The 13,709-nt window shown below is 40.0% G+C and overlaps 1 protein-coding gene across 1 annotated transcript; it reads left to right on the top strand.

Annotated features, from left to right (window-relative positions):
* Positions 1–7,592: 7,592 nt before the first annotated feature.
* On the top strand, positions 7,593–8,491 carry LOC143030494 (uncharacterized). Its single transcript, XM_076193643.1, has 2 exons — positions 7,593–7,966; positions 8,071–8,491. The coding sequence occupies exons 1-2, from the start codon at positions 7,791–7,793 to the stop codon at positions 8,489–8,491; spliced, it is 597 nt and encodes a 198-aa protein (XP_076049758.1). The 5' UTR covers positions 7,593–7,790.
* The last annotated feature ends 5,218 nt before the right edge of the window (positions 8,492–13,709 follow it).

Here is a 13,709-nt window from a genome sequence, read left to right as displayed (position 1 = left end):
GCAAGAAATCCAGTTGTATTTCAAAAGCAAAAATCTCAATATAATAGGAATAACCAAGACATGGTTAAATGGTGAAGAGTTTGAAACTGAATTCAATATTGCAGAATTTAAACACTTTTATAAGGATAGAAACTACAAGAAAGGTAGGAGTGTTCTGTTGTATGTTAAAAACAGTGTGTTTTAGAGAAAATGAAACAGGATGCATATGATAGTTTGTGAGTAGAATTAACCCAAACAAATGGACTAAAGACTAATGTAGGTGTAATACATACATATACCAAAGGCTTTTTCCCTCTACATGGGGAGTAGCCAAAAAGAAAATGGCATAGAAACCACTCCCACCCATTCTATTTCCTATATATTCCACTCCCCTCCACCCTCCTCCCTCCCTCTTATCTTGGCACCTCCTAGATGATGGGTCATCCCTGCATCCTGTCCACTGCCCTGGGTCAGAAGCAGCATCACAAGACACAACACATCCACAGCAAGGCTGCTTCATAAATTCGGCGACCCCCCCTCTCCGTCCCCTCATGCAGAAAAGGAGAAGATGGGGAGAAATCCCTTTGGGCTGCGTCAAACTTTTCTCATACATACTTCCTCACCACCCATCCCCCACCCACTCCCCCTCATGCATCACAGCATCATCTATACACAACCCCTCTCCATTCATCCCTATCTTCTGTCCTCTTCCGTCCTTCCTCCCTCTCCCGTCCTTCCTCCCTCTTCCGTCCTTCCTCCAGAGACATTCCTCTCTTTTGTAATACCCCTTTCACCCCATCCATCCATCTCATCCTAGGACGCTCCCTCATATTCACTCCTTTCACACTTCTTTTACTAATCTTTCTTCACTCATTCTTTCCATGTCTCCAAACAATCATAATACTCTTTCATCAACCCTATCTCCTAGTTCCCTTTCCACCCCTGTTCTCCTCCCCACTTCTTCATTTCTCACTCTATCCAGCCTAGTAACTCCTATCATACTTCTCAGATATTTCATCTCAAACACATTCAAACTCCTTTCTCTCTTCCTATCTCATGTTTCATGTTTCTGTCCCATACAGTGCTGTTGGCACAATCACTCCTTCAAATAACCTCTTAGCATCCATTCCCAGATGTCTATTTCTCATTACACTTTTCAATCCACCAAGGCATTTACTCGCTTCTCTCAATCTACATTCCACCTCCACCCCTACTCCACCGTTTCCTGTCACATTCACACCCAAGTATCTGAAACTATCCACTTCCTCCAGTTTCTCACCCTTAATGCTCACCTCCAGCCTATTGTCACTCTCTCCCCTGTACATCTCATCATCTTACTTTTGCCCACATTTATCTTCAGCTTCCTTCTTTCACACACCTTCTCAAACTGTCACTAACTTCCTCAATACCTCCTCTGATCCTGCTACAAGCGCAGTGTCGTCAGCAAACAACAACTGGCTCACCTTCCACTTTTCTCCATTTTCTTTAATCATCTCCAACCCCTGACCCACTACCCTTGCATTCACCTCTCACACCACCCCACCCATGTAAAGATTGAACAGCCAGGGCGAAATAACACATCCCTGATGAAGCCCCACCTTTACCTCAAACCATTCACTCTCTCCATTTCTAATCCTAACACAAGCTCTACTCTCATGAAAACTCTTGACTGCTCTTAACAGCTTTCCTCCTATCCCATATATCTGCAGTACCTCCCACAGTGCCTTCCTGTCTACCCTGTCATAAGCCTTTTCCAGATCCATAAAAGCCCAAAAAACATCCTAACCTTTTCCTATAGCTTTCTCGCATATCTGTCTTACAGATTGGGACGAAAAATTAAGCGAAGGACCTGTAGATCAGATGTGGGCAATGTTTCAAAATACGCTTACTAAGATGATTCATACCTACATCCCGTTTAAGGACAGACGCCCCCCAAATCAGGCTTGCCCAAAATGGCTTGAAAAAGAAACTGAAAAAAAAAAAGTATTGCTAGCAAGAAACAGACGTATAAGAAATACAAGTGCTCGGGTGCACCTAATGACTACCAAAGTTATGTAATAATACAGAAAGACAAAAAAAAAATGAATATCGCTGATAAATCCAAACAGAACCCCAAAGAATTCTATAGTTACATTAGAGATTAAAACGATTATTAGGAATCCCATTGGCCCACTATCATCTGCTGACGGTCAACTTGAATATTCAAATGAGTGATATTTTAAACAACTATTTTGCTCAGTATTCGTAAATGAAACAACTTAAAGTGAACTCCACACTGAAACCTGTGAAAAGTCTAGGATGAACCTATTACGGTAAATATAATAAAAGAAAATATTAAAAGGTGTATCGAGAAACTCAAAATTAATATAACATCAGGGCCTGACGGTTGGTATCCAAGAATCTTAAAGGAAATGAAAAATGAGATTGTTGTTCCATTAGAAATGATTTTCAAGAAATCCGTAATATCCAGAGATGTCCCAAGAGAATGGAAACTAGCTAACATTATTTCCATATAAAAAGTGACAAAAAGAAACCAAATAACTATATGCTTATAAGTTTGACTTCAATCGTAGGAAAATGATGGAAACTATCATCAGAGATGCTATCGAACATCATTTAGAAAGTAACTGTTTGATAAATGATAGCCAGCATGGATTCAGATGGAAACATTCTTGCGTGACTAACTTACTCAAATTCGACAATACACTCCTCTCGAATTATGACAAAAGAAACAATATAGATTAAATATATCTAGACTTTGCAAAAGCTTTTGATACCGTCCCCCACGAACGAGTACTTACTAAATTAGCTTCACACGGAATAAGTGGTAGCCTATTAAGTTGGACTAGTAATTGATTGAATGGTCGAAAACAGAGTTGTTCTAAATAACAAAACTTCTAGATGGAAAAATGTTATGAGTGGAATTCCTCAGGGTTCCGTTCTTGGGCCACTTCTATTCATAGTATATATGAATTATATAGACCATGGACAAAAACCTTTTGTCTCCAAATTTGCTGATGATACAAAACTGTGCGGAATGGCAAATGATCACTTAAACCAATTCAAGAAGATTTAGATAAACTACAGCAATGGTCTGAAAATGGTTAATAGAATTTAACACAAGCAAATGCAAGGTAATGCACATAGGTAAAAATAACAGTAAGTACGATTACATGTTATTTGGAAGTTCGTTAACAAAAGTGTAAAGAGAAGAGGATCTCGGCGTAATTATCAGTAACGATCTCAAATCATCAAAGTAGTGTATTTCAGCCTCTGAGAAAGCAAATAATATTCTAGGACTTATTGCACTTTTTTTTTCTACTTCAAAAGTCCATCTCTCATTAACAAACTATATAAATCATTAGTTCGTCCACATTTGGAATATTCTGTTTCCGTATGGTCACCAAATCTCATTAAAGACATCGACAGATTGGAAAAAGTACAATGGCGAGCCACAAAGCTCATTCCAATTATCAAAAAGAAATCATACGAAAATCGACGAAAACATTATGAATGCCCCCCCCCAAAAAAAAAAAATTTTTATAGACTCGGAGGTGACTTGGTACAGGTCTTTAAGATTCTAAAGGGAATTGACATCAAAAGTGACAAAAAAATATACACTGAATGAGAATCCGACAAGAAATAATGGTCTCAAAATGTTAGGAAATAGATTTAATTTGGAAGTGGGTAGAAACAACTTCGCCAACCGTGTAGTTAATGAATGGAATAAACTTCCTGGAGAGGCAGTGCAATGTAGTACAGTTCGAAGCTTGAAAAATCATTTAGATAAATACCTAAGCCAGATGCTGTAATGACTGTCATTTGTTTTATATTTGTTTTGTTATTCTGGTGTGAATGCGAAGGCTTTCGACACAGTAAACCGCCCCCTTTTATGGTTACTTCTCGAAAAGATGGGAGTCCCTCCCAATTTTCTCTCTGTGCTCAAAGGCCTGCATGAAGGGATGCAAGCACGGGTTCAAGTATGCGGCACACTCTCAGAACCGTTTGAAGTAAAGGTTGGAGTTAAGCAGGGCTGTGTCCTTGCACCCACTCTTTTTAACATCTTTTTACTTGCCCTAATAAAGCTCACTCATGCAGCCCTGGGAAGAGATGCTGGCATAAGTATTCAACACCGGCTAGATGGCAGCCTGTTTAACACCCGACACCTGCACGCCAGAACTAAAGTCTGTTCCACGCAGGTAATAGAACTGCAGTATGCTGATGACTGCCATTGTTGCGCATGATGCCGAAGATCTGCAGAATATTCTTGATGTCTTTTCCTCCACTTATACTGCCATGGGTCTCAGAGTCAATACCTTAAAAACAGAAATATTTGTTCAAACTATACATCCACCTGAGACACCTCACCTTTTTCTCGTCAATGGAGGACCCGTTAAAACAGCGAGTGTATGTGGCGCGGACGTGGACGGGCGGTTGGCAACCACGATAGGGGGTTAGCGTTGGTACCCCAAAGGGGGGGGAGGGTGCCCGCGCATCGGCGTGGGTCGACAGTGCCAGGCAAGGACCGCGCGTGTGTGGAGGTGTGAATGAATGTGAGCGCAAGGGAGGGAGGGAGGGAGACCCAGCGAGGGAAGGAGGGAGGGAGGGGCCAGAAGAGTTACAAGTTAGGAGGAGACAGAGACAGGGAAATTAGCTGAGGGACCCTGGTGTATGGGATGGAGTGCTCCAAGGAGGAGTAAGGACCGACCCAGGAGGAGCAAGCGAAGGAAGAACGGGATCATCGACGACCAAGCAAATAAGTACCACAGTTATCGTTTGTCTGTTTGTTTATCATTATTTGCTTGATTAATATTTATTATTAGCTATTCGTCAATTTATCATTATTTACTATTTACCTGTTTGTTTATTATTCAACTATACCTATGCATTTATTTGTGTATATTATTATAATCTATATTCATATATTTTTGCTTGTTTATCTATTTATCATTATTATTTTTTCGCATCCGACGTAGTTATGGACCAAAAGGTCTCCTGTCAGCATGCTCCGCCTTTGTAATCCTTTGAGACATATCCTGGCTCCGGGCGACGAAACAGACTTCCTGGAGTAGTGGAACAATTTTGCCCGGCGAGAGGAGAACAGGTAATAGTATATATATTCGGTGGATATGTGAATGTACACTAAAACTACATATAACATGTTTACAGATAAATAAGAGTAAAAATATAACATGCGAGGACTGAACCCGGCCAGCCATAGCGCGTCTACTGAGAATCTGCTGCCTTTCCTCACGCTTGCCGCTGGATACAGACGGACTCATTTCCGTGAAACTTAGTTAGACAGAACCCAGCACATCGCGACACGTCTGGTCACGATCAGTCAAAGCTGGTAAAAGGATACGTTGTAAATATGCGCGGCTATACACGATTTTTTGTGTACACCGCCCGAAGGAGAGGCGCGGTTGACAAGTAGTCTGTACGGTGAAGTCTAGGTACTTTGTGTGTATTCACCTCGGATCTGCTGCAGTCTCTGTCGAGACAGCCAGACACCACCCTACGGCAGTGAGCTCAGAGCTCCTTATTAGCCGATCTCTGGGTAGGTCTGAGACCACTCACACACCACACACCGGGACAGCAAGGTCACAACTCCTTGACTAACGTCCCGTACCTACTCGCTGCTAGGTGAACAGGGGCTACACGTGAAAGGAGACAAACCCAACTTATCTCCGCCCGACCGGGGAATCGAACCCCGGTTCTCTGGCTTGTGAGGCCAGTGCCTTACCAATCCGCCACCGAGCCGTGTGTGTGTGTGTGTGTGTGTGTGTGGATGAATACATCTGTTATGATGATAATGAAACACATTTGTAACGATTTGTTTGTGAGGGAGAATGCTACAACAATAATGGAACACCTTTGTAACGATTAATTGTGGAATATGACGATAATGTTTCACTTGTAGATTATGTACTGTAATGTTTTTATAATGGAAATGTCATGGGCTTTGTAATCTTGGCGTTGTTTCGCGTTTTGCAGCTTGTGTACTTGTGGTATGAATGTGGTGCAGATAGGGTGCACAATTGGCACTTCTAGCACGGAGTCAAAAGGTCACGGTGTAGGAAGGAGGGCGCACGACGGTGTGCGCGTCAGTGTGTGTGTGGAACGAGAAGATGCAAGTGGAACTCTAACACGATTAGGATTAGCAGAGCTAATGGGTTTAGGTAAGGTAGATTGTAGAGTCAGAGAAGTGAAGCAGAAACAACCAAAGAAACGGGAAACCACTGAAATCAGGTGAGTTACAAGTAGTACAGCACTCCCATTATTATTGGAAAATGTTGAATAAAGTTTGAAGTTGGGAATAATATTTAACATTATTCCTCAAGTCATATGTCACCCTTCACTGAAGTATTCCAGCTGTGATATTTATATACTCCTTTTATGCGTCCTTCTATCCGAGAGTTGACACCTTGATGTGGTGGATAGGCTTGAGAATCTTAATGATTACAAAAGCTATGTCGATATAGAGGAAATCTCTGCAGGGTCACCCGTATCGAACAGGTTTTGTAAGAAAGATAAGACAAAGAGCAGCTCACACGCACAGTCTGAGGACCCACTGCTAACTGCCACGTCCCTGATGGCGAGCAGGGAAATTCCTCATAGATATATGGGGTACCGTCATAATGACGGCGTGGACCATTGGGCACCCTATAGATATATAGAGCTTCACCGAATATAACGAATAAGGTCACACCGGAGAAATATCTCACCAGAAACAGCTGGCAAGGAGGTGAGATTTCTGCCAACCTCCCTTCCTAGCAACCATGAACAGCACAACCAAAACAAAACCGGGCGTTCCTGTTGGATCATCGTCTCCGAAAGGTCCAACCGCATTGCCACCGAATGTGAGTAAGCGCTATCCAAGTAGATCAAAGTCTTGGGCATTAAACAACACGAAGAAAATGAAGATCTTTACCTACAACGTAAGAAATCTCAGAACACCACAGGCTGGAGAGTTCAATGGAAGAACTAGACAACATCAAGAGGGACACTGTAGGACTGAGCGAAGTCCGAAGAGTGGAAGAAAAGCTGATACAATTACAAGATGGTCACCACCTGTTCTACGATAGAAGTAAGGACAAAGAAAGATCTAGTGGAGTAGGATTCTTGATAAACCGAGAGGTTGCCGATAATGTAATCAAGTTCAGTAGTTTATCAGACATGGTAGCTTGAATTGTTATTAGACTGTGTAAAAGGTACACTCTAAAGATAGTTCAGGTTTATGCACCAACTTCACAGAGGTCAGACGATGAAATTGAGTCCTTCTACGATGATCTAAGTCAGGTAATGGATCAAGAAAAAAGTAATAGGCGACTTTAATGCTAAAGTGAGGAAGAAGATGGGAGATGAGTCGTGCATTGGGAAGTTTGGAGTAGGTGAAAGAAATGACAGAGGCGAGATGTTAGTAGATTTTGCAGAGAACTGCAATATGAGGTGTAATGAACACTCTCTTCCAAAAGGGTGTAGGTCCCACATGGACCTGGAAAAGTCCAAATGGAACAACAAAGAACGAAGTAGACTTCATATTAGGAGATGAGAGCAAGAGCGTTAGCAATGTTACGGTCATAGATAAAGTCAACAAAGATAGCGACCAAAAGGCGTTTTTACCAGCGCATGAGAATATCAAACACTGTTTGATGTTCCGGCTGGTCTCTTGGTAAACACGACTTACTGTGCTACCAGACGACCCTCGCTCGCACCGTCTCGGAAAAAGTGTCGTATGGATCATAACACAGACAGCAGCCGTGGTGGGACCATCAAGCCAGACTACGAGAATTGAGCCAAGGGACGAGACAATGGACAGCAGCACCGACTCTGATACTTATATGGAAGATGACGAAAACCTGTCTCTTCTATCAGGACTTATGATGCCTCTATTGGCAGTTGCAAGCGTGGCAGAGATGCAGCCAGAGGCAGATATGGGTGCTGTAGCAGTAGCAGCAGCAGCAGTAGCTTGTGACTTCATGGAAAGGTAATTATTGTCGACCAATACTAATTGTAAAATTCAGCATAACCTCATTCTGCTACTAAGGTCAATTGTACAGTATACTAATTTGGTTCGCATTTGTATTGTAGGGAACACCATCCAAAACAGGAGGGTCTGGCAGACATCCTGGACAACATGAGCGAGATAGACTTCTTCCGGAACAGGAACCTTCGCCTCACAAGGACATCTTTTGACCTCATCTTGGACTTCATACATGAAGCATACGGTCTGAACCCTTCAGGATCCAGCCTTTATTTGGGTCCAAGAAAAGCTTTGTACGTTACACTCTGGTATTTAGGTACGCAGAGTACCTACAGGGAAATATCAGAGATGTTTGGTGTGTCACAACGTACAGTGTTTGATTGTGTCCAGAGACTGATTGATGTCATTTGCAATGCAGGAAAGGATGTCTTTTTGTGGCCAACTCCTCCTAAAATTTCTGAAATTGCACATGAATTCCAAGAAATGGGAGGAATTCCCGGTGGACTCGGGATGGCTGATTTGAATTGATTTATGCGTCCTACATACATCACTTCAGTTTTGTTTTTGTTTGTTTTAGACCATTTCTTTCTAGTGCTGTGATTCGTCTCTCCACCTGCAGTTGCTCTATCGTTCCATTAATCACAACTGCACCATAAAAATTAAAATAGACATGGAAAATATATATAGAAATAGAAAATCGATATAGAAAATAGAAGTAAAAATTAGAAATAGAAGATAGAAATAAAACATAGATATAGAAAATGTAATAGAAATATATAAAATAAAAATATAAAATGGAAATGTATATATGAAATGAAAATGAAATATAGAAAATACAGAATATATGTAAACATATAAAATATAAAACTTAGAACAGAAAATATAAGTAGAAAAATAGTGAAGATATATAAAAAAAAAAAAAAAACCGTACACCACCTTTACGTCTTGTTTGTTTACATACGACATCAAAGCCAGCGCTGTCGATGGTCGGGTCTAGATTCCATACTCGCTAGTGGATGACGTCACGGGATCATATGCAAGGATGTATACGTCATCAGTTCCTGTGCAAGATGGCGGCGACCATGCAGGCATTGTATTACTCCAGGTAGCGCAAATAAAAATAGTGTTTTTACCAGTAGAGATTTTCCACCTACATGTATAGGCTTACATGTATTTTAATTGTGCTGCTGTAAATAAGAATAAGTGATTTTCCACATACAAGTATTTTAATATTGAGATTTTCCTCATGTATTTTAATATTGCTCTGCTGTAAAAAAAATGAGATCATTTTTATATAAAAAAAAAAATCAAGTGTCTTGTCTTTTCCTAGCAGTTCAAACTCTTTTAATGTAAAAAACGTCCACCCAGTAATAGTACTATATTTATATATTATATAATTCATCATTCCACGTGAAAAAAATGTTATAAAGTTTTGATATCTTAATTTTCTTCCATAAAAGAAGCTTGAAGTCTAATATTGCGTTTTATTTTGGCCTCTGAATGTCCTCCGTCACATCGGACTTCGGAAACTTCCGAAAATACCCGACATTGCCCGAAGTGATAACAACACAAAAACGTGACGTCATCTACTAGCGAGTATGGAATCTAGACCCGACCCGCTGTCGATTTGTAGAATTCGTCTGCTATTGTGGAAAACAAAAGCTACTGATGACGCAATGTCGACGATCCGTGGAATATGTAGAATAAATGTAGAATTTTGTTATTATTCACTTTAGTGAATTTCATGAACATTTATTAAAAACAAATTTTTCCTTAGACTATTAAATACATTTTACACAGTAATATGTATATGTGTAATGAAAATTTGAAAATATTTGAGTTGATTGAAATGCGCATTAGATCGAAGCGGACCGAATCTGATATATATACAGTAGATATATATTATGTGCCTTTTTTCTAGTAGGCTTGTCTTATTCAATAAGAAATATTACATTTTATGTTAGGCGACATAGAGGACGTTTCATTTTTTTTGGCGCGGTTTTGTTTTCTTCGTCACCATACTTCACCACGAATGTCACAACATCCTCGTCCACTGGCCAAGTAAGTTCTTCCTTTTTCACTGACAACTCTAACTTTGATGCATTAAAGATATCTTTGTTTCATATTTTTTATCTTTATATTTTGTGGATATTGTGGTTAATTTTCATTATTTCTCCTTTTTCAGATTGATATGGCTCCCAAGAGAAAATTTCGGGATGTCTGGATGGCTGACCCGACGTTCCAGCCATGGCTGTCTTCTGTGAAAGAAGACCCTGAGAGAGCCAGCTGCAACTTCTGCAAGAGGGAGTTCGGAGCTCATCTGACCGCCTTAACAAAGCACAAGAAGGCAAAAATCATGTACAATGCGAAGAAATTCCAGGACCTGAGGAAGAACCTTCACCTTCTCTTGGATATTCTTCGGTGGGTTTATGGATTATTCCACATTTTATTATTTGTTAATTGTTGAATTTATGTATAATAAAGATTATATATATATATATATATATACATAATTCTATCTATCTATATACCTTGGCTTCATCCCCCATCCATGGGAGTTAGCTAAAACAGAGACACTTGCCATCCATCCTCCCTCCCCCCTACACACACACACATCCACATCCGGACCTCTCCTCCTCTCATCTGAGCTCCTTGGGCGGACAAAGGGCCACACCCGTATCCCGCCCACCACACGGGTCCGATGCAGCGTGACGAGACACGGCACATCCACAGCAGGGCCGCTTCACAATATACATAATTATATATCCAAAATAACAAATCAAATTAATTTTAGGTTGGCGCTGGTGCTGGTGCTAATGCTGGTGCTGGTGTTGCGGTTGTTGTTGCTCTGCTGATGGCTTTCATCGCAGAGCATAACCTCCCCTTCTCTCTCGTGGATCAACTAGTGGACTTAATGAAAATAATGTTTCCGGATTCTGCAATAGCCCAGGTAATCAACATGCACAAGACCAAATGTACCGAGACCATGAAAGCGATGGCAAATGTGATGAATGAAGATCTACTAAAGAAGCTTCGCATGTAGTACAAGTTCTCGGTCATAACAGACGAAACAACGGACCTCAGTTGTACTAAAACATGTGCTGTTCTTGTTAGATTCTTTGACTTGACCAACCGCAAAATAAACACATCCTTTCATACATTATTTAACCTATATAGTAGCAGTTCTGTCGGATCAACTGGACAAAACTTGTATGACATGTTAATGGAATCTCTCCACAATTGCAATATCCCAAGGTCCAATTTTATAGGGTTTGCAGTAGACGGGGCATCAAACATCATGGGAGAAAATAATTCCTTAACAAGCCGCCTCAGGGAAAATTTAAAAAAGATCACAATATTTCGGTGCATCTGCCATTCCATTCTCCTCGCAGCATCAGAAGCTGCTAAAGTTCTGCACCGTAAATGTGAAGATCTCGTCAGAAATATATATTCCTTCTTCTCCCATAGTGCAAAAAGAAGGTATGAACAAAAAGAGTTTCAAGAATTTTGCAATGTGAAGCCACATAAAATCCTACATCCATGCCAAACACGATGGTTGTCTCTATATCAAGCTGTGGCTAGAATCTTAGAGCAGTGACAAGCCTTAAAACTATATCTTATAGAAAAAGAAAGTGAACTTAGATTACATTCAGTACAAAGTATCTTAGAGCACATGAGAGATTCATCGGTAAAGTGCTATTTTACTTTTCTAAATTATATCCTGCCTAAATTTTTAAAAGTCAATTTGTTGTTCCAAAGTGCTGAACCTACTATTCACTTACTGCAAGAATCTATAACAGAACTGCTCGGTACAATTTTAAGATCTTACTGCAAAGCAGAATTTTTCCATAACATCAACTTAATTGACATTGATCCAACAGATAATATTTCTACCAATAAATCAAATTTACTTGGGCCCAGAAATGCACCAAATATTTCAAGATCCGTGTATAACCAAGCATCCACTATTAACAACAGACGTAAAATTAAGGTGTCCATCACAATGGCAGTCAAAAAAAAAAAAAAAAAAAAAAAAAAAAAATCCAATTGACAATGAATTGTGGAGAATGGTTTCTTATCTATCACCAAAGAAAGTCCTGGAAAAAAACACAAGAGACAAAATGAATACGCTTGTAGACTTCACAATAGCTATCCCTAGACTTTTTACAGGAAATGTAAATAATTTAGATGAAGAATGGCGTTAACTGGATTTTGCAAATCTTCCAGAAGAATGCAAGCACCTTAATGCGGAAGAATTTTATTTAAGACTTCTGGATTATGAAGATCATACAGGCCAGAAGAAATTTTATAATTTGGCACTGTTTGCTTTACAGGTCCTAGCACTACCCACGTCGAATGCTGACGCCGAAAGGTTATTTTCGGTTGTACGAAACACTAAAACAAAAATCCGAAATTCCCTTCAGATACCTTCTCTCACTGCCCTTATTAAGATGTCTGAAGCAGTGAAGGGAGAAGGGGGGTGTATAAAAATCAAACCCAAAGAAGCTCATTTGGCAGTTTGCAGATAGTCCAATAAATAGATTATCAATTTTATTTTATATTATCACAAGCCCACCGGCTGCGCCGGCCCGGCTACGCCGGGGGCCTTGGCCTGCGGCGCTGCGCGCCCTGGGCTACGCCCCTTTTTTGGAAAATAAAATATCAAAATCATATTGCTTTTTATTTCTTGTCAACATCTAGCTGTTCTCGCAAGTCCTTCGAGTTCTTCTTCTTCGAGTTCTTCTTCTTCTTCTTCTTCTTCTTCGAGTTCTTCTTCTTCTTCTTCTTCTTCTTCGAGTTCTTCGAGTTCTTCGAGTTCTTCGAGTTCTTCTTCGAGTTCTTCGAGTTCTTCTTTGAGTTCTTCGAGTTCTTCTTCGAGTTCTTCTTCGAGTTCTTCTTCGAGTTCTTCGAGTTCTTCTTCGAGTTCTTCTTCTTCGAGTTCTCCTTCTTCTTCGAGTTCTTCTTCTTCGAGTTCTTCTTCGAGTTCTTCTCTTTCGAGTTCTTCGAGTTCTTCTTTTTCGAGTTCTTCGAGTTCTTCTTTTTCGAGTTCTTCTTTTTCGAGTTCTTCGAGTTCTTCTTCTTCGAGTTTTTCGATTTCTTCTTCGAGTTCTACTTCTTCTTCTTCGAGTTCTTCGAGTTCTTCTTCTTCCTCTTCTTCGAGTTCTTCGAGTTCTTCTTCTTCGAGTTCTTCTTCTTCTTCTTCTTCTTCTTCTTCTTCTTCTTCTTCTTCTTCTTCTTCTTCTTCGTGTTCTTCGTGTTCTTATTCTTGTAAGTGCTCTTCTTATTCTTCTTCCTCTTCTCCTTCTTCTTTTTCTTTTTCTTCTTCTTCTACCTCTTCTTTTCTTCTTCTTGTTCTTCGAATTCTTCTTATTGTTCGTGTTCTTCTTTCTCTTTTTCATGTCCTTCTCCTTCTTCGTGTTTTCTTCTTTTTCTTCCTCAACTTTGGCTTCTATTTCTTCTTACTTATATTTTTCTTCTTTTCCTTCTGCTTCTTGTTCATATTTTTCTTCTTCGTCTTTTTCTTTTTCTTCGTAATTTTTTTCTTCTTCATCATTTTCTTTTTCCTCTTCATCTTTTTTCTTCTTGTTGATCTTTTTGTTCTTTTTCATCTTTTTCCTATTCTCTTTCTTCTTTTTGTTCGTCTTCATGTTCTATTTATTCTTCTTGATCTTCTTCTTTACTCTTCTTACAAAGGCGGAGCATGCCGACAGGAGACCTTTTGGTCCATATCTGGGTCGGATGCGAA

The sequence above is a fragment of the Oratosquilla oratoria genome, chromosome 12 (genome assembly GCF_046742065.1).
Source record: "Oratosquilla oratoria isolate Oo_2021 chromosome 12, ASM4674206v1, whole genome shotgun sequence".
Lineage (NCBI taxonomy): Eukaryota > Metazoa > Arthropoda > Malacostraca > Stomatopoda > Squillidae > Oratosquilla > Oratosquilla oratoria.
This window is presented reverse-complemented; position numbering and strand designations above follow the sequence as displayed.

Coding starts and splice junctions, on each gene's coding strand:
- LOC143030494 (XM_076193643.1), top strand. CDS start 7,791: ATGGACAGCAGCACCGACTCTGATACTTATATGGAAGATGACGAAAAC. Junction 7,967..8,070: donor GCTTGTGACTTCATGGAAAG/GTAATTATTGTC, acceptor TTTGTATTGTAG/GGAACACCATCCAAAACAGG.